Below are 22209 nucleotides of genomic sequence, written 5' to 3' on the forward strand. Positions count from 1 at the left end.
TTAGCGCCTGCCTTCGGCCCAGGGCGTGATCCGGAGTCTTGGGATCGAGTCCCGCATCAGGCTTCCTGTATGGAGCCTGCTTCTCCCTCTGCCTGTGTCTCTGCCTCTCTCTCTGTGTGTCTCTCTCATGAATAAATGAATAAAGTCTTTAAAAAAAAAGAGAGAGACGATAGTTTTTATAAACACATTTATCACATGATTCAATGTGTAAGCCAGGTTTCTTCACTGCTTTGAAATATTACCTCCAGAAAGAATTTAAGCCGTATTGATGCTAGGTGTTTCAGGAAGATGTGTTCTCCCAACCAGAATGCCTTTGTTCTATATGAATAGCTTCTCATATACCCAGTGCTACTTCTAGATGTCTATTTTTTCTTCAAATGTCCCATATTAGGGATCCCTAGGTGGCGCAGCGGTTTGGCGCCTGCCTTTGGCCTAGGGCGTGATCCTGGAGACCCAGGATCGAATCCCACATCGGGCTCCCGGTGCATGGAGCCTGCTTCTCCCTCTGCCTGTGTCTCTGCCTCTCTCTCTCTCTCTCTCTTTCTGTGACTATCATAAATAAATAAAAATTTAAGAAAAAAAAAGTCCCATATTATCTTAGAAAAATTGTAATATGTGATTAAGATTATTAATCCTGCTGTCTAATTTTTACTTATCATTGCTTTATTCTATTAGAATTATTTTATATTTTTGCCTATTTTATCTTAAAGTTAAATTTCACAATTGTTTTACTTCAAATAGCCTGTTGGAATTTTGATTGAGAATTTATTGAGAATTTGTTATTTCCCTAAACACATTTACTTGAAGAAGAATGAATATTTTTGAAGTATTTCATCTTTCTATATAAGAACACAGTGTCTTTATCATTTTCAAATGTTTTTGGTAAGGCACATCACTTAAGGTTATCTTTTTTTTTTTTTTACTCTAGTTTACATACTCATAATTAAATTAAGTCCTGTGAATTCCATGCTTTCAAAGTTTGCCACCGTATGGAATGTTAAAAAAAAAAAGAAAAGAAAAGAAAAGAAAAAAATGAACTCATAAATATAGGCAACAGATTGGTGGCTCCCAGAGGCAGGGGTGGGGGTGGAGGAACTCAAAAGGTACAAACTTCCAGTCATGAAATAAATAAATTGTACAATGTAAGGTAGCATGGTGACTAGAGTTAATAATACTGTATTATATGTTTCAAAGTTGCTAAGAGAGTAGCTCTTAAAAGTTCTTATCATAAAAAAATAAATTTGTAACGATGTGTGGTGATGGATGTTAACAAGCCTTATTGTGGTGAGCATGTCACAATATATACACATATTGAATCAGTATGTTGTACACCTGAAAGTAATATATGTCAAATACAGTTCAAAAACTTCCATTGTAAATGAATTGTTTTTATTAACTAAGCATTGTCATATAAATTACATGACTATATTACTATTTTCTCTAGATAGATAGAATATTTATTTATATTAAATAATATATATTTACATTAAATTTTATATTAAATAATATGTGTTTTAGCTGATTTTACTAAACTTTTAAAGGAAATAATCATAAAACATATTTAAAACACTTAACCCTCTTCCAAGCCAATGTTTATATATTTTTTTCTTATTCCATTGTCTTTGTAAAAACTTTCTAAAATCTGTCCAAAATTCTTTAAATATTTATTTATTTATTTGAGAGAGAGCGAGAGTAAAAGATAGAGTGTGCATGCAGAAAGGCACAGAAGGACAGAGGGAGAGGGGAGAGAAACTTAAGCCAACTTCTCATGCAGCACCAAACTCAAGTCAAGACTCAATCTTATGACCCTGAAATCAGGGTACTGAGATCACAAACTGAGCTGAAACCAAGAGTCAGACACTCAATAGACTGTGCCACCCAGGTGCCCCTGTCCAAAACATTTTAAACAAAACAAAAAACAAAACAAAACAAAACAAAAAAACATTTTAAACAATATTAAAGAATAATCACAATATAAAATTTTGCAAAAAATAGTGTTTTTATATATTTCCTGAGTACATATAATACTGATTCTGACTCCATATCACATTAGATATCCTTCTTACTATTTAACACATAAATTATTTATTTGATTGTTTATTTATTTAAACTGAGAAATGAATGCTGTTTTATTATCCACTGGTTTTCCAGAAATCCCTATGAAATAAGAATACAGGGTATTTTGTTTAAACTCCTAATGACTGGGACGTTTGGATGGGTCAGTGGTTGAGCATCTGCCTTTGGCTCAGGGCGTGATCCTGGAGTCCCGGAATCAAGTCCCACATGGGGGTCTCTGCATGGAGCCTGCTTCTTCTCCCTCTTCCTGTGTCTCTGTGTCTCTCATGAATAAGTAAATAAAATCTAAAAAAAAAAAACAAAACAAAACAAAACAAAAACTCCTGATAGGTTTAGTTATATTAATGGGTCATAAATTAATAGATTCTCTTTGATTAAACCATACATGTGCTCCTTTTGCCCTAAAATACATGTGCTCATATTTTAAATAGTAAATGAATTTGAGCTCTTATTTTCTTCTTTTGTCAAGTATTTAGATCAAGTCTAGATTTATCTCTGAGAAAAACTATGGGAGTTTTATCTTTGATTTTTTTTTTTAAGATTTTATTTATTTACTTGATACGGAGGAAGAGGGAGAAGCAGACCCCCCACTGAGCATTGAGTCCAAAGTCGGGCTTGATCCCAGGACTCCAAGATCATAACCTGAGTTGAAAGCAGACGCCTAACCAACTGAGCCAACTAGGTGCCCCTTATCTTTGATTCTATCTAAGGATGACTCAAAACTCTTGGGAAATACTCAAGAAAATTTTAAAAACACCAACAAATTTATTTAGCTGAGAAATATTTTGTAAAATTTTCCTTTGATAACTTGTATAAAATTTTCCTTGTTGATCAGTTGCAAGATTCAAATATTTTCAATTTGATTCAGTTATATTGAAAAAAAAGAGATCCATTTCTGTTTTCTAAATTGTTTCCATAAATCAAATTTATAATGTAAAACCAAATATAATATTTGTTATTTTTACTAATTCTTTTTGTAAATACAATTTTTTGGAGAGATTTGTGTTACACAGCAAAATTGAGGGGAAGGTACAGAGGTTTCCCATACACCCTCTGTCCTCACACATGCATTATCAACATCCTTCACCGGAATATACATTTGTTTCAATTGGTGAACCTACACAGACACATTATAATCACCCAAAACCCATAGTTTACATTACAGTTCACCTTGGTGTTATGCATTTTTGGGGTTTGGACAAATGTATAATGCCATGTATCTATAATTATTGTATCATATAGAATAGTTTCACTGCACAAAAAAAACCTCTGAGCTCTGTCAATTCATCCCCCCGCCTCCATGCTCCCCAGTTGTAAGCCCTGGCAACCATTAATCTTTTTCCTCTCTCGGTAGATTTTCCGTTTCCAGAATGTCATACTGTTGGAATCATATAGTATGTAGCCTTTCCAGATTGGCTTCTTCCACTTAGTAATATGATTTTAAAGTTTTCCCATGCCTTTTCATGGCTTGATGGCTCATTTCTCTTTAGTGTTGAATATATTCCATCTGGATATACCATAGTTTATTTGTTCATTCATTTACTAAAGGACATCATGGTTACCTCCAAGTTTTGGCAACCAGGAATAAAGTTACTGTAAATATCCATGTGCAGGTTTTTGTGTGGACATAAGTTCTTAATCATTTTTGTAATTTTAAATATATAATGATACATTCCTCAATTTGTAAAAATGTTTTTAATGCTCTACTTCATTCACTTGTGATTTAGGAAAATAGAAGTCACAGATAAATACATGAAAAAGAGAGAAGAACAAAGAACACTGTCTTTTATATGGCAAAAATTAGTGTTTGAAAGATTTGGGGTAGGTTGTTTGTTTGTCTTAGAAGCCCAGTAGTATAGAGAATACTAGGTACTGCAAAATTGTAATTTTCTGTCACATTAAGGACAGCAAAAGCTATTTCTAGTCCGAGTGGTGGACGTTTGGAGAAATTTGGTGGAGACAAAAAAATAGTTGGTAGTGTAGGCCCTGTTCTTTGATTTTTGGCAAAACTGAAACCTGCTGAGGTTTGGGGGGATGTTCATATCGATTACAAGACAGATTTTGGAAAGCATAGTTATTCCTCCCCTCATTCCCCAAATAGTGATGGCTACAGTTTACTAGAGATGTCACAAGTTCAGCAGGATCCCAGAACAAAACTTGGCCAGAAGGGAGACAGAGTATCAATAGCTGAGGGAAATGACAATGCAGAAAGGCCTGAGTGCTCTTCACAATAACGTGGTCACTCTAGTATAGTGGAAGGTAGACTGCTGAGGGTCTTCTAGCCTGTGAGAGCAGGAATATGGAAGGACTGAGATGGTAGCTGGATCTGCAGGTCTGAGAGAGTCCAAGTGACCAGACCTCAAAGCATGAGCCCAAACAAGTACCATGGACAGCAGCCACCAAGCTAACACTTTATCCCCAAGCCTCCTGTAATGTAGGATAATACACAAGCCCCCCAGCCAGTGATCTGTCCAGAGAAAAGGAAAGAAGGGGAAAGAAGAAACATCGGTACAATCTCAATATTTACACAGTGCACTAAGTTTTAAACAGCATTAATTAGTTACCGTTCATTATCAAAGTTAGATTTTTCTGCCATCAGGGAAGTCAGATTCAGTTGGGAAGAAGGAACATAATTATGTTTCTGCACATTTGAGTGAAAGTGTACATTTTTGACATAGTTTATATTTTCAAAATTTTTAAGAAGCTAAGGATTTGAAGTTATAATTATATTCTTGAATTATAGATAGTTTGTTATCAGATACATTAGAATGGAAAGATTTGCCTCATATATTGATTTCTTTCCTACACATGTAGTACTGACTTTTTCTCAATACTTCATAAACACTTGTAGGTTGTACTTGGTATATATTTATTAATTTTACATTAATAATTATATTCCTCAGATCATTTACATTCCATCAAAATTGTGAGAATAAAAATTAAAATATTATTCTAATCTATGTTTCTGTCCATCAAGCCATTCACACTAAATTCATTCTTCTGCATGACCTGGGATAGCCAACTTATTTTAGCTATTATTTGCAAAAATTGAATATTGATTATTCCCAAGCCATTCTGCTTAGTTCAGCTGGCATCTGACTGACTGTCTCCCAGGTTTGCAAGACTGGCTTTTCTCCTTTAATTCTATTAGTTCATTCTTTGGCAGCCTAACTGGAAACCAGTGACCAATTCCTTGAGCTTGGCTCCTGGGTCTCCACATCCTGAAATGTCACACAGGCAACTCATGTATGATAGTGTTAACCAATATCTAACTGGTAGGAATGGACAGTTTTATTTGTTATTTTTTTGTATTTGATTGATCTTTTACTTGATATATACTTCCGCCCAATATAGATGTTTTTAATTAGAGAGCACAATGATTATTATTTTATGATGGCCTTTATCTTCTGATCTTAATTTTTACTTTCAGTGATATTATTTTTTCCAATTCTGTTTTATTCTATAAATTTAGTTGGTGTATCTTTGTCCCCAATCCAAATTTTTATTAAAAATCTAATTTTTTATTGTTTCTGCAAAAGTGTGTTTCTTGTAAATCACGCATGTGTCTGGTGTTCGTTTATTACAGCAGTATGACACTACTTAACATCTGAGGAAATTTACATAATTTTCAAGTTTATTGTGTAATGTTTACTGTTTTTGAAGCTCACCTGGAAGACAGTTGCTGTGATTCTCTAGCTTCTCAAACTATGGATTACCTTCTATGAAGCACAGATTGCTATATTTTTCCTTCAACCCCAATTTATTCTGAATTTTGTTTACTTAAACTATTATTGTTATTATTAATCAGCCCCCCACATTTTTTCCACTTTGTAATTCCCTTTTAAGATATTATATTATGTAGCAATTTGTAACAAAATTGCATAAATTTATAAATTATATCAGCATTCACCTTCTCCCTTTCCACAGCTATGTGTTTAAAAGCAATGTTTCTGGAACTTCCCTGACTGGATTCAAATCCAGATCTGCTTTGCACTTTCTGTGGGACCTCGGGAAAAATACCTAACTTCGATGGGATTCATGTTCCTCATATACAAGATAAGGATAATGATAATACTTATGTCAGTTTATATGACAATTGTTTATAAATTGAGCTTGACTGGGTAACGTGAGAACAAAAAACTTTCCTACACCCAAAGAATTGAGAATGGACCATGGCACACAGTACTTGCTGTTAGTAAGGTTGTCCACACTGTAGCAACTTCTCAGTTAAGAAGTTCTTCCAAAATATTATTTTGCGGCATTAAGTCCAACAATTTCTGAATAAAAGCTATATGGATAATAATTCTTCTAATATTTTTCCAACTGAAGGTTGCGATATTACATATTGATATTTTATTCAATAGCCATTCTATTGAGTGCCTTTTCTTTGTTTTGAATTAATAAGCAGACAGACTTTCTCCCAAGGTCCTGTAGAAGCCTTCTTCTGGTTTTCAGATTATCAGAACATGTAGTTATACAGCTGTGTGTGAAATTCTGTATCACTTGTTCCACACGTAGGGGAATAGCTTCTCAGGTTCATGTTCTGCATTTTTTTTAATTCAGTCATCATTCTAAAAAATATTGTTTTTGATTTGTTTGGTTTGTTTGTTTGATTTCCTGAATTTCTATCCTATTTTTTTCAGTAACTTCAATTGTCTCTGTTGCATAAACTATTATTTTTATTGCCTGCCATATCATTTTTTTGTTGACAATTACCCATGTATTTCCTTCAAACTTTAATGAGTCTTGTTGAATTAATCTTTGCTTTTAAGACAAACATGGCTGCAATCCTTGAACCTCTTCATTCATTAATTTTATTGTCTAGGATTCTAATGATATAACACTGCCCATCCATTCAGACTCCAGCATATTTCACCATGGGGCAAATATTGATGATATTGAACAGAGATTATATTTCAGAGTACATCATCTGTATGATGTTGCTCAAGGGCCTTCAGGATATGTGTCACAGAGCTGGAAACCCAGCTTCTATTAGCTCATGGGCTTATATAACATTGCATAGTTATTGCAGTATAAGGGAGCCAGATGCTCTGAACCAGTTGTTTCCAAATAGTCTTTAATAAACTCACTTTTTTTCTTAAGTCTTTGTTCAATTGACACTATCTCAATTATGTCTGCCCTGATCAGCACATCCAATATTGCAACCTGTTTCTCTTCATCTTTTTTAACATGATTTTTTTTATTTTAATTTTAATTTTTTATAGAAAGAGAGAGAGCATGTGTGCAGGCCACAGTGGGGGACAGAGAGGGAGGGAGAGACAGTATCTCAAGCAGGCTCCCCTCTCAGCATAGAGCCCAACTTGGGGTTCAGTCTCACAACCACAAGATCATGACCTGAGCCCAAATCAAGAGTCAGATGCCTAACTGACTGAATCACACACGTGCCTCTTCCTTCATCTTTGAACATCCAATCCATTACCTATATATGTATTTGTTTTCTTCTTTCCATTACATGTGTAATTTACTTGTTATATTTACTGCTTATGGTTTGTCTCTCCTATTAAAATGCAAGCGCCATGAGGGTAGGCATCTTTGTTCTTTTCCCTGACACATTCCAATTATTCAAGAACTTAAAACAATGCCTGATATATAATAGATGCAGAATAAATATTTGTTAAATGTTTTGAAATATCTCTCTAAAAATGTTTCTCAAGGACAAAGGCAATATCTTATTCACTTTTTAATATTTAATGCAAGAGGTATGATTCAAACATAATAAATCCAACAAATATTTGTTGAATTGCTTAAAAAAAGAACACTAGCAATTTACTTCTAAAGTTGCTTTTGCCTTATTGTCCTTTTGTTTTGGTCAATTCAGCTGCTTTCTGTGCTTACTTTTCTTGTTTGTTTGTTCTTGGCAAATTGCATAGTGTGCCTTTCACTGATCTTAGTAGTCAACAAAACCAGGTGTTAGATTGTAAAGTTTCACTCACAGTCTCAGTGTCTTAGGTAACATAGTCCATCTGGTAACCTGATGGACTTGCTGGTGTCACAGGTGGGCTCCAACTAGATGACTCCCAGAAGAAAGTCTGCTTTGATGTTAAATGTATGAGGTCCCAGAATCTGCTACTCTCTCTTCCTTTGATCTCATTCGCTTCTTTGTCTGGCATTTTCTTCTATCTTTTTCAATCTTTGATGTTACTTCCATGGCAATGAGTTCACTTCTCATTGGCTTTTTCTCTGGCCTTGTTTAAATTTGGGAGTCTCCCTGTTTAGAAGATTCCATTTTCTGTCAAATTTGGATTTCAGATACTTTTGAAGTTTCTCATTTGTAAATATTTATCTCACTTTTGCTCTGATAATCCACTTTATAATAGAGGGTGTATGAAAACAGATTCAAACAGATGTCTTCTTTTTCAGTCTTTAAAACTTGCTCTGGACTTTGTGTTTGTTGAGCCATGTGTAGAGTTCATGGTCTTTATGGAAAAGAAGCACATCACTGACCTTTGGAATATTCTCAAAGGTTGATGAGTTTCTCCCATTTCAAATGACACCATAATCTCAATTTTCCCATGAAATCTCTTGATTTTTAAATATTAGCTCAAATGCAAATAGTTAAAACTGAAAAATACCAAATAGGTCATGTGAGATAACAGCAGTCCAAATCTTTCCTAGGGCCACCATTTATGGCTTCTGCTCTACTATTTGACTTGATCAATGACTCAGTTTGTAAATTCATTGGAATGTCTGATCTTTTTTTAACTTTAAAAGGCCTATGGTGCATATAATGTCTTATTTTTGTTCCTACTTTAGGGTCACATCTCAGGGTCATGAGATCAAGCCCCATGTTGGGCTCCACACTCAGTGTGGAGCCTGCTTGAGATTCTCTCTCTTCTTCTCCCTCTGCCCCTTCCCCACTGCTCTCTTTATCTCTTTCTCTCTAAAACAATAAATATAAAAATATTTTAAGAGAAGAAAAGAAAATGATGGCACACAGAAATTTAGCAGCTTGACTAAGGCCTCAGTCAAGAGGTGGAGCTGTTGAAATTTCAAGTCCTTCAATCGAGAACTCCATCTTTTATCCACTACATACACTGCTCCCACTCTTGCTTTTTCTATTACTGGTTCCATGGAGTTGGTCTCTCAATGAATCAGGCTCTAGGCTAGGATTAACAGCTTGTCCTGATTTGCCTGAAACTAAGTCTCATATATCCAGAACCCCCTTAATTTTGGGCAAACTGTGTTATACACTATTTGGTGGGATTTCTGTAGTCTCTTTGATGGGAAGAAAAGAAGAGGTGATGTACTATTACTTAGCAGCAGAAAAAACCAATATTTTCTCAAAAACATAAATCAGTTCCTCATATTTTCTCTGCTGAGCAACACTAATGCTCTCAATCTACAAGTAGGTTTTGCACCAGTGGCTGGATTCTACCACTTTTTGTTGTTGTTGCAGTATTGTTAGCATTCTCATGGCCTCAAATCTTGTCAAATGCTAGCCTATAGCTCTGTCTCTAAATAGGTGTCTTCTTAAAAAAAGATTTTATTTATTTATTTTTAGAGAGAAAGCAGGGGGAGGGGCAGAGGGAGAGGAAGAGAGAGAATCTCAAGCAGATTCCACGCTGAGTGTGGAGCCCAACATGGGGCTTGATCTCATGACCCTGAGATCATGACATGAGTGGAAACCAAGAGTCAGATGCTTAGCTGACTGAAACACTCAGGTGCCCCTAAATGGGTATCTTTTTACAGACTCATGGACATCAGCAGCTGACACAGCCCAGTTGGTTCAACTCATTCTTCTAACTTGTTTTGACCTGATTGAACTTAGTTTTAGTTTAGGTTTTTGGACAATATCTTAAATCATGTTTATTTTAGCATTCAAACAAGGAGCTCATAGGAAATCCTAACTGCAGTATCCCCCGTACACCCAAGCAGTTGGGGCTTCTGCTGTGGAGCTGGCCCCAGAAAGGACCCCACTTTGACCATCCTCCAGTTCAATTTTTCCTCATGGGGAGTCAAGAGGAAACAACTATAGGAAGCTGCTACCACCCTTATAAACCATGACCTTCCTACACAGCACTTCAGAGCTTCTTGTCTAAATAATTCTGAAAGGGCTTTGAGGGCCTGAAGAGCTATCTCCCCATCTGCCCTCTTGAGGATGAACCATGGGCTGACAGGTCTGAGTAGTGGCTAGGGGACAGTTGTTTACACTATGGACAGGGCTTGAACATATGGGATGTGGCTGGAAAGGTACATTCATCAAAGCAGGAGATTAGAACATATTTTATTCAACAGTTTGTTAGCTTATTTGTAACCCTTTAAATATTTAAACTTGTGGTATGTGGGTCTCCATTTGTACTCTTGCCTCAGGCTCTACACATATTCAACTGTGGCCTGGCTAATTCTATATTTTATTGATGGTTATAATAATTCAGCCCAAATTCAGCCAGCCTCAAGATGTCATTAGATAATTAAAATCTGGTACCACCTCCACCAATAGCAGCTGAAATAAAATAAGGAATTTTTTTTAAGATTGATTGATTGATGATAGATAGAGAGAGACAGAGAGAGACAGAGAAAGAGGCAGACACAGAAGGAGGGAGAAGCAGGCTCCATGCCCGGAGCACCACATGGGACTTGATCCTGGGACTCCAGGATCGCGCCCTGGGCCAAAGGCAGGCGCTAAACCGCTGCGCCACCCAGGGATCCCCAAGAAGGAATTTTTTTTCATTTGTTCTTTTAGCTCATGTTAATAAAAACAAAGATTTTTTTTTCCTTTTTGGTATAATAGTAATACTGAAATACTCCCTCCATCATGTTCAACACAATTACTTTACTTTTAATTTACATTTAAGAGAAGTTTTTATATTCCAGTTTGCCATTACAAAACTTGGGAGAACACAAAATTAGCAAATACACAACTCCTAACAATCTTATATTTAAAAGCAGAAAGGAAAATGGCAGGGATTAATAGGGCTTCAAGTCCTGTATACATTCAGAGGCCAGAATAAGGACCAGAACCCATGCTTGTCTCTTGGATTATTCCTACTTCAGAGAGAATTTCTGGTCAGTGAGGGATCTCCAGTAGAACACTGCACAGATCTGAGCTCAAATCTTGTTTTCATTACACAATAGCTATTGGGGAATGGGGATGGGGATGGTCATCAGTCTCTCTGGTCTCGGTTTTCTGTTTGTAATGTACAACATAATAATTTCCCTCACAAGCTGCTTTAGAGGTTAAACAAAATCACAAAATACCAACAAAATAGCATTTCATATTTTCCCCTCCACTTTCTTTGTCTTTATTTCTGCTTTGCATCTACTCACTTTCTTTTTCTTTTTTATTTTCTTTCATTTATTTTTCTCCATGTAGGCCTTCTACTTTATCCTTGCAGCTGAGTTTCCAAAGAAAAAAGGATCAATAACAATTACACTGCCACATGATCTGGAAAACGGTTTCCTTAGTGATTTGTGGTTATTTTGATCACTAAATAAGTAGTTATATTGTCTGGCCAGTCCTTTAAACATGTCTGAATTCTAAGAGAAGTGTCTTTTAGGCAACATCAAGTAAGGGTGATGGCAAGAGGTGGCCTTCAAGCATGATGGACCTATAAGGAACTTCTTATGGGAACCAAAGTTGGCCAATTGTTACCTTTCATAATTACAGAAAGAAACTTCCTTCATTTACTTAACATATATTTATTGACTGTGCATTATGTACCAGATATATATATATATAGCAACAGATTTCTATAAAAATAAATAAAAGTAAAAAAGAAAATGTCAATCCTTATGATGAGCTTGAATTCTATGTCTAGGGTGAAGATGAAGAGATAGACAATTAAAAATAAGTAAATTCAATAATATTCTAAAGTAGCAAGTGTTTTTGAAAAACACTATCAATAAACATAAATCAGATGTTGTAATTTTAGCAGGCAATATATGAAATATCTTTTAAGTCATATATTCTATTGCCTCAGTTTCTCCTAAAATACTTCTATATGTGGTTCAAAATTCAAAGTTTTTTATAAAAGTGGTCAGTAAAAAGTAAGGCTTCCTTCTTCATTGAATCCAGTATTTTATTATCTGCCTTCTCTGTCCCTTTAGTCACTTCCAGAGATTTCTATCTACATGCTGTCTGCTATCAAGTCCATGTTTTCTTTCTAATCTTAAACACAGATACTCTTTATACTGCAGTCTACATTGTTTTTCTCTCCTTTTAAAAATTTACACATAAATTTTTAATAAACATCAGAATATATAGGGCTGCCTCCTTCTTTCTAATGGCTGCATAATACTTCTGTGTGGTTTTGTCAAGCACACACAACAAACAAGGTGAGCCCAAGGCCAAGATCTGACTGAACCACTTATAAGGATAAAGGAGTCACTTACAGATTCAGATTGTTTGTGACTTACAGAGTCAAAAAGGGCAAGAGTAGCCAAACATTGCTGTCCACCATTGTCCCTGTCCTATGCACCAAAAAATGATCCAAATAAAAAGGGGTCAGATGACCACAATATAGGGAGTTCCCTATTGCTATGGGCCTTATCTAGTTATTTCAACCACTATATAAGCACTTGTATAATGTCTGTCCAGTCCTTTAATCAAGTCAGAGTTCTAAGAGAAGCATCCTTTAGCTAAGCAATTCTTGATGACACAACTCTATTCTGAGAGTGCAGGGCAGAATGTCTCATGCCTTATCAGAACCTAGGAAGCAACAAGAAACTGTGTCATGACCACTTCCCCCGGGGGAGGTGCAGTGAGGGGCAAACAGCCTTGAAGCTGCTGATCACAGGCCTCCATCTTCTGGTGTTCCAGGAAGATCATAAGGCATCCTGCCAAGACTCAGATCAGCTAGTGTGCAAAGCTCTGGTTGTGTGACCACGTAGATAGTGTGAGGTCCCTAGGGCACCCTGGCAGAGCTGTTTCCCTATGGAGCTTAGCATAATTCTTAATTAACCCCCGACTTTTGGGGAATTCCCAATCTTTTATTATTCCTAAAATACACATATTTGCTTCTAACTATAGGATAAACTGCTAGAAACAGATTGTGGGGTTGAAGACCATGTGCTTACAATTTTGAATGACAATGACCTTTCTTTGATATAATATTAATTATCATCCCACTAACAATAGATGAAATAGCTCCGGTTTCTCCATACCCATGTCAACATTATAATGTTTTTAGTCTTTGTAATCTAATTGAAAAATATCATTGTAGCATGAATTTGCATTCCTTTTCTTAATGAGTGCAGTTGAACATCTTTTCATATATTTGAGAGCAGTTTGTACTTTTTACATATTCATGTTCTTTAATTCTCCTTTAACTATTAAGAATTCTTTGTAGGAGTTTTTAATTATTAATTAAATTTTGAAGTACTTTTCTAAGTTTGGGGGAGTAATGTCATTATATATGTCTTTTTAGGAAAGTCACATAGAATTTTTAAAAAATTTTATGTGAGGGGATCCCTGGGTGGCTCAGTGGTTTAGCACCTGCCTTTGGGCCAGGGTGCGATCCTGGAATCCCGGGATGAGTCCCACGTCAGGCTCCCTGCATGGAACCTGCTTCTCCCTCTGTCTGTGTCTCTGCCTCTCTCTCTCTCTCTCTCTCTCTCTCTAGGTCTATCATGAATAAATAATAAATAATAAATAAATAAAATCTTTTAAAAAATTATGTGGAAAAAATTTTATGTGGATATTTGTCATACATATTATTTCCAGGTTTCTGAAATTTATGTCAGACGTAGAAGAACCATCCACAATCCTTGGTTAAAAAATACTATCTCATATTTTCTTTAAAATTTTGATAAAACTTACATTTGAAGATATATGTATACTTATATGTTTTTAAGTGCTTACAGGGATAAATCTAATATAGTTTTATTTAACTAAGTATTCTTATTAAAATATTTTTATTTTGTAAAATGCTTTTGCAGTATTTATGACATGGTATTATGCAAATCAATATTTTTAGAAATGTTTTAATAGTTTTGGTGCTTATAAAATGGCTATGTGAACAGGATCATGGAGCACTTTTGATAGGGAAATAATTATTGGATTATAAGAATCTCAGAGAAATGGGCCCTTTATAAGAACCTAAAAATATCTCTTTGCTAAATCCTTCTGCTCAAGACTGGAAGTGAAGTGGATTGCTATAGTCTTTCTCACATGCTTTTGGAGAAAATCATATTGGCTGAGTGATGTGAGCTAGGATCACATTCCAAAGAGAAGCAAAGGATCTACATTCTTTCTGCATTTTTTTTTTTTTTTTGGACAGAAATTTCCTAGCCCTAGATGGGAGGAGAAACAAACAACTTAATACATCTTACTGTGACAAAAGTCCTCAGGGGGCTCCATAGAAAAGCATGAGGACGGATGGATATCCTTAAGGTAGTCTAAGATGGGGGCATGAAGATTACCATATTTTCTTGCCAATTATTGGCTCATAATGCTAAAATTTTAAGAGGGACGTAGATTTTCATAATATAATTAACCTTGGTATTAAATTTGAAAGAGCATAGCTTTGGAGTAGCAGGGTGTGCTCTGACAATGGGTCATAAGAACCCAAGAACCTGTTTTTGGTTATCCTGCTAGTTGATGGTATCTGGGGCTCATAGGGCACATATGGTCCCATGGCAGAAATCCAATCAAGAATTTAGATTCTCATTAACAGACAACATTGTTACAAAATAAACTTTAGAATTAGATATTTTATTTATCCTGCCAATAAGGTGCTAATATTGCTTCTGAGTAACTGAAGTTAAGAGTTTTCATTTTCCAGGTTTATATAACTCGTTAGTAGTAAAGTGGCAGTTAGAACATAAGACTCCTATTCTACTGCTCTTTCTTTTCCACATAGCCTTTAAGATGAATCTGCAAAGATTGGAGAACTCCAGTTGTTCCAGAAACTTCTCCCAACACACAACTCTCATATTCTAGTACAGTCGACATCTAATGTCACCATTAGAGTCAGTCTGTCTTCTTATATGGTCATTGGAGCAACATGGCTAGGCAGTCTAGCAGGGGCTTGAATTCTCTGAAGCAGAGTTTACTTGAAAGGAATACTCCAAGATGTTTCTTTCCCAGGAGGTACTTTTTATAAGACAACATGAAATTCAGGCATTTCCTGAAAAAATCTTTCCAATTTCATAAATTGAGTGACATCACTGGATTTCATTTCCCTCAAATGCTGACATTCACTTTAACGCCACTCAGCTGTGATCTTATAAACATTCTCCACACAAGAGAGATAGGTAGCATAGGCTTAAAAATAAATGTTAAATCAGGCAACTGGGAGAATTTTAGAACCACCTTTTAGGTGGGTAGAGTTAAAGTATTTGGGGAAATGGTAAGATGTACAGATGATTTTATGTTTTCTATTGTCCTCAAGTTCATAAAAGATATCTCTTTCAATATCTGTGTATTCCTTATTTTTTATTTTTTCAATCACTTAAAGTTGACAAAAGAAGATGATTGATATTTGTAAATTTCCAGTTATCAACAACTCAAAAAAAAAATCTACCCTGATATCCTTCTGAGTCAGAGTAACAAACTCTTTTCTGAACTTAATGAATGGTGTTTCTTATCAACAGTACACCAAGCTGAAGTTAGGATCAAAATAGGAAATCTTTCTTATAGCTCATGATGGTGATTGAAAAAAGGTAAGTCAAACCCCAATTTTTCAATTATTCATCTCCACCTCCTCTGTTCTAGTATGCACCCCACTGGTTAATGAATTTGTTGCTTAACAGTTTCCCATTATCTGTCCAGCAATCCCCTGCCTCTATCTCCCCACAGGTCTCAACCACATAGTAACTGCTCTAAAATAGTTCTCTTCAAAGGTAGGTTGTCACCCGGAGAATTTCTAAAAAAATTTTTGAGAGTTCTGATTCAGTAGGTCTGGGTGGGACCTGAGTATTTTCATTTTTAACAAATCCACAAGGGATGCTAATTGGGCTGACTCCTGAAACAGACATTCAGAATTACTGGCCTAAAACATAAAACTGGCCTTACCCTGGGTCTACCATCTCTGTATATCTATTGCCTAGAACAAAGTCTGATATGCAGCAGGGGCACACTTGTTGAACTGAACTACTAGCAAAGATGGATGACTTTTGGCTGCCAGTTTGCAGAACCTGTGCAATCTTCTTTGTGTTGCAGCCTCAGTGCATTTTACTGTGCTTCTTGCACAAGAAAGCAAGAAAGAACTAACCATTCATATTGTCAAATTTTGCACAGGAATGAAGGTTAAACACAGTGCCTATAATATGGATTTTAGATTTCTTTGGATTTTATTTATTTATTATCTTTTTATACTCAGAAATATTTGACATATAATATTAGTATAATTTCTGTATTTTTGAGCTATTTGAAATTTATTTTTGAAAAAGAACAACTGAGTGTCACTACTAGATTACACAGTGATACAGAAAGGCTATAAACAGAAAACATTTTTAAAAGTGAAAAAAGGAGATGTCCTGATTTTAAAATGCACACAATTTGCTTACATCCCATTATTGATAAGGCATTTCCCCTCCACACACACTGCTCAGATGCCCTCCTTGGACCATTCCAGAAGGCTGCCTGGACTTAAACAGAGATGAACACAGGTTAAGACTTGTTGGGCTCCCCCATGTTTTCTCAATAGCTCTTTTGTTTCCTGATATTTTTACTGACACTGAGCAAGGAGCCTGGGGACCCACAGGGAGAGTCAACTCACCTCATAGTCGATGTCTAAGGCATCTGCTTCACCCTTGGTGCGAAAGTGCTGTGTGTGCTTGTCCACAGAGAAGTTCACCTGCTTGCCAACCCGCTCGATTAGGACTGAGTGCCACTGCTGGTCGTCCAACAGACTGCCTAGGGTGACCGAGGGTGGGCTGCTGCTGAGGCGAGGTTTGCTGTCATCTGTGAAAGCAAAAGGAAGACAGGATGGCATCCGTGCCCAAGGACAGCCTTGAGGACTAGCACCTTTTGCAAGCAAGGACAACTCTCTCTATATACTAAAGGTAAAGAATTCTCTCTCTCCAGGACCAGAACAGTGTTGGGCTTGTAAAGCAATAACAAGCTTTGCCCACAGATTCCAGGACCAAATTCTAGGTCAGATGATGTACACATCCCCTTATGGATGTGAAAGGACACGCTTTCAGAATGTGAACAATTAAGTAATAAAATATACTATATCCTAATGGCCATCAATAATATTGAAAACAAGGAGTATCACATTTAGAAATAATACACAGTTTTGTGTTTGAATGGCTCTTGAATAGAGGAAACAAATCTTGAGTTATGCTTTGGAGGAAGAGTGAATTCTGGATAAGTAAAGGAAGACAGTGGGCATCAAGTTACGTTGTTACCTTGCAAAGGCAAAGGTGAGGAAATAATCATTTTAGCCGTGATTTTTCAAGTGCCTACCATATGAATAGCACTTAAGTAAGAAGTTTATACACTATATCTTTAATCCTCTAAGGGAAGATTATTATCTACATTTCATAAATAACGAACCTGAGAACCAGTGAGAATCAGCACCTATGACCCAGAGGTGTAGCCGGCATTCAAACCCAGGTCCATTTAACTCTTTTTACTCTGTGTGGCATGGACCATATGCATTGATTCCATCTAAACTGAACTTGGGGGACACCTGGCTAGTTTAGCGGTTGAGTATCTGCCTTCGGCTCAGAGTGTGATGCTGGTCTGGGGATTGAGTCCTGCTTCGGGCTCCGTGCTAGAAGCCTGTTTCTCCCTCTGTCTTTGTCTCTGCCTCTCTGTGTGTGTGTCTCTCATGAATAAATAAATAAAACCTTAAAAAAATAAAAAATAAATAAACTGAGCTTGGGAGACACTCCTTAGGAGGCTGTGAGAGATTCAAATGTACCTTAGGAGGTACATTTTTTTCTATCAAATTGAGCTGGTTCCCCCTTCCCTCTGTCCCTCCTCCAATATTATGGAAGTTCCTGCCAATACCCTTTTATCGAAAAGATTACTGCATTTTTCCTACTGCAGAATAGCTCAGACTTAGCTAAATGAACAGTTAAATGCAATTAATTAAGACTTATGTATAAATTTACAGGTTTTAAATGTTTTATTATTCAGTCCCCTTAGAAACTGAAAGCTAAATGTCTCCCTCCCATCTCCTAAGACACATTTACCAGGACAGCTGCAACAGTCTGCTTGAACAGTGTGGCATTAAGGGGGCAGGAGCCACCATTTCCCCTGTAGGCTGTTCACTCCCACCTCCATTATGGCCTCATGGCACTGCTTCCTGTACTGAATAACACTTGGTTGCTTCAGATGGGGGGGGGGGGGGTGAGCATCAAACTTATTGTAATTGAAAAATAATAGATGGTGCATTCATTGCTGACTTTATTTCATATTTTTTTTCATTATTTCTTCCACAACTTTTACATTCTCTCGATTGGTCAAATTATGCCAATAATTAAAAGATACTTCTCCTTTTTCTTTCTCCCTCCTCCCTTCCCTCTCTCTATCTCTTCTTTTATTCTCTTCCCTCTTCTTTCCTTCCTTCCTTCCTTCCTTCCCTCTTTCTCCCCTCCCTTCCTCCTTCTCTTTCTTCTTTATTTCCTTCCACAAAAAAGGTACCAATACCTACCTGTGCTGGCCATAGTGGCAGGTGATGTATAAAGGAGATAAAGGAGATACAGAGTTAAAAGGCATACTCTCCTCTCTGAAAGTCATAATGTGGAGTCTCAATAAGTAAATTGATAAAAGGTATATTGGTGGCATACAATGTTTAGTACCAGGAGCTAAGCAAATGCAGGACAGGGAACTGTGAAGCTCCAATAGAGCACTGACAGGTCTGAGATTTGGATGGAAGATGGAGCACAATCACACAGCCAGAAGAAGCATTGACAAGGCTTGGAGGTGCAGGGAAACATGGTAGGGGAGTCCATGCAGCAGTGCCATAATCATGCCAGTCTGGCTTATATCATCTAGGACTAGTATGCTAGTATGTGCAAGGTAACCGTGTATTATATTTACCTTTAAGGAATGGGCATTGGTGAATTAATAAATCAGAGATTACTAACTCAAATTAACATTTAAAAAAGTTTATTAAGTACTCCAATCACACTGAGGATAAGAGGACAGAGTCTTTAACATTTTTTTATTGTGTGCTTACTCTTATATAAAAAAGATGATTCTGTCAGCTGTATGAGAAGGCAAGGCTGGGGCACCTGGGTGGCTCAGTGGTTGAGCATCTACCTTTGGTTCAAGGCATGATCCCAGAGTCTCAGGATCAAGTCCCATATCTGGCTTCCTGCATGGAGTCTACTTCTCCCTCTGCCTATGTCTCTTCTTCTCTCTCTGTATCTCTCATTAATAAATAAATAAAATCTTAAAAAGAAAAAAAAAAAAAGAAGGCAAGGCTGACAGTAACACTGGCAGTAATCTAGATGAGGGACCCAGGCCTTCGGTAAAGAAAGGGCAAGAGGGACGGATTTCCAAGTGATAATAAGGTGGTAGCCTTACTTGGATATTGTCACTTGGATGTTGGAGGGAGAAGTGATAAAGGGAGACTCCCCTAAGGATGATCACTAGGTTTTCTTTCCTTGAGTAGGAGGGTGCAAATGGTACCAATCATGAGATACACTCAACATAGAAACAATACCTCTCCCTCTCTCTTTCACTCCACAGGACACACATACACACACACACGCACACACACACACACACACACACACACACCCTTAATCTATAAAATAAATTTGTCCAAGAGCTAATGAACTATTGAAAGAAACTTGGTGTGCCTTATGTCAGTTCTGGGTAATAAGGCAAGAGAAATTAATATTAGAGATTTCACTTTGATATGTGCTTCAATTTTCTTCTTAAAAGTGAAAAAGACATTTAACAATTATTTATTTTTTCTTTTTTTAAATATTTATTTATTTTTTCATGAGAGACACAGACTGAGAGAGACGCAGAGACATAGGCAGAGGGAGAAACAGACTCCTTGCTGGGACCCTAATGTGGGACTTGATATTGGATCCTGGGATTATGACCTGAGCCAAATGCAGGTGTCCCAACAATTATTTCTTAACAATAAGCCAAAAGCATTAAGCATTTGAAAATGCACATCCACTATAGGTCACAGAAGGAAGGAAAAAAGAAAAGGACTCACATCCTTTCTCCCTATGTATTTATTCAAGGTGTTGCTTTTGGTGGATTTTAGTGACATCCTGAGTACTTTCAGAGAGCTAAAGTCAAATATTCAAATATTTTTCTATACTATTATTCCACCTTCAAAAGATGAATTTAATTATAAAAGGGTCAAAGTGACTATATTTTTTATTTAACTTTTTGGATATAGTGATGAATCTTCCTCACATCCCTGCCTCCATATGCTAAACTTCCATAGGTAATCACTGTTACCAATGCCCCATTTCCCCTTCCAGAAAAAAAAATTGAGGCATATGCAATCCACATATACGCTGTATCTATACTTTATATACATACATTTTATGTATACTTTTTACTAGTATGCAATCCACATATACTTTATACATGCAATTTATAAATGCTTATATATGCATCATATGCAAATATATGGCAATATATGCAAGGCTTTATATATATATAAATATATGTATTCTTTATTTCTCCTCTTTTAATTTTTTACCCTAATGATGAAATACAATGCACATTTTTACGTGCCTTTTCATTTTCACTTAACCTATCCAGGAAATTTTCTTATATCAGTATTTAAAAATTGTATAGTTTTTTTTTTACAGCTTCAGAGTATTTATTGGATGATATATGTGATATATATATTTTTTAGCCAGTTTATTACTGATAAATATTTAGGTTTCAATCTATTCTTGATACCTAATACTGCTGACATACCTTGCATGTAGCCATCATTTTGGATGCGTACAAGCCTTCCTGTAGGTAAGGAATGAGTGGTCAAAAGTTTTCACATTTGCAATTTTGACAGGCACTGCCAAATTGTCCTCTGTAAAAGTTGTGGCTATTCAAACCCCTACCAGCAATTTATGAGAGTGGTTTTTCTCTACAGGCTTGTCAAAAAAATATGTTCAAGCCTTTAGAATTCTGTCTGTGTGATAGGCAAAAACAGTATATTTTTAATATACATTCCTCTTGAAAGGGATCACTTTGAAAACCTTTTCATTTGTATTTCCTTTTTTATGATCTAACTCCTCATATTTCTTACCTAGTTTTTCTTTCATTTTCTTGTCAATTTGTATTTAGTCCACTTTCTGTAACATGGATTATGCGAACATCTTTTTGCTGTTGTTTTTTTGCTTTGTTAATTTTTTTCTAATTTTTTATTATTCAGACATTCATGTGCTGAAAAAAGCACATGAAAAGAAAATCATTTTCTTTTTTCATTTATGGCTTGTTTTATGGACTTGTGTTATAGTTTAATAGCTTAATATGTCCTCCCTTTCTGAGATTGTTAAAGAATTATCCTATTTTCTTCCACTTCCTCTGGCAACCATCAGTGTTCTCTGTATTTACGAGTCTGATTCTGTTTTTTGTTTGTTTTCTATTCATTTGTTTTTTAGATTTCACATATAAGTGAAATCATATGGTATTTGTCTTTCTCTGACTTATTTCGCTTAGCATGATACTGTCTGGGTCTATCCATGTTGTCACAAACGGTGAGATCGCATTCTTTTTATGGCTGAATAATAATTCTTTGTATATATACACCACGTCTTTACCCATTTATCTATTGATGGACATTTGGGTTGCTTCCATATCTTGGCTATTGTAAATAGTGCCACAGTAAACCTCATTTGGATTTAATCTGGTATGTGATATAAGTTCTCTGGACGTGTATATTGGTATCTTTAAATTCTAAAACTTCAAAAAAAAATAAATAAATCCTAAAACTTCTAATAGTACGTTTCCAAGTTGGCTGATGCCCCCATATTCTACTTCCATCCAATGCCACCATCATCATCATAATCTTCATGCCTCAGAACATCCGGACAGGAGGAAGCAGAGTCAGCATCTATAGCCCCATCCACATTCTCATCAAGGTTAAAATCGGCCTTCCTCTCCCACATCCTAACCTTGTTTTAGCAAGTTTTTTGTTCCATGCAATGATCCTACTCATAATTCTAAGACTTTAGAGGAATAAAAGTGTATATCTTCTTAAATAAAAGGCAGCTACTTCCCTCAACTGCATCTAA

General features: G+C 36.1%; 1 protein-coding gene across 1 annotated transcript in view; it reads right to left on the reverse strand.

The window, feature by feature from the left end:
- CNTNAP5 (contactin associated protein family member 5) overlaps positions 1-22209 on the reverse strand; it is a 785909-nt gene that overhangs the window by 399690 nt on the left and 364010 nt on the right. The window contains 1 exon segment of the mRNA NM_001048108.1: positions 16758-16942. Coding sequence (NP_001041573.1) covers positions 16758-16942 — 185 coding nt within the window.

The sequence above is a fragment of the Canis lupus genome, chromosome 19 (genome assembly GCF_011100685.1).
Source record: "Canis lupus familiaris isolate Mischka breed German Shepherd chromosome 19, alternate assembly UU_Cfam_GSD_1.0, whole genome shotgun sequence".
NCBI lineage: Eukaryota > Metazoa > Chordata > Mammalia > Carnivora > Canidae > Canis > Canis lupus.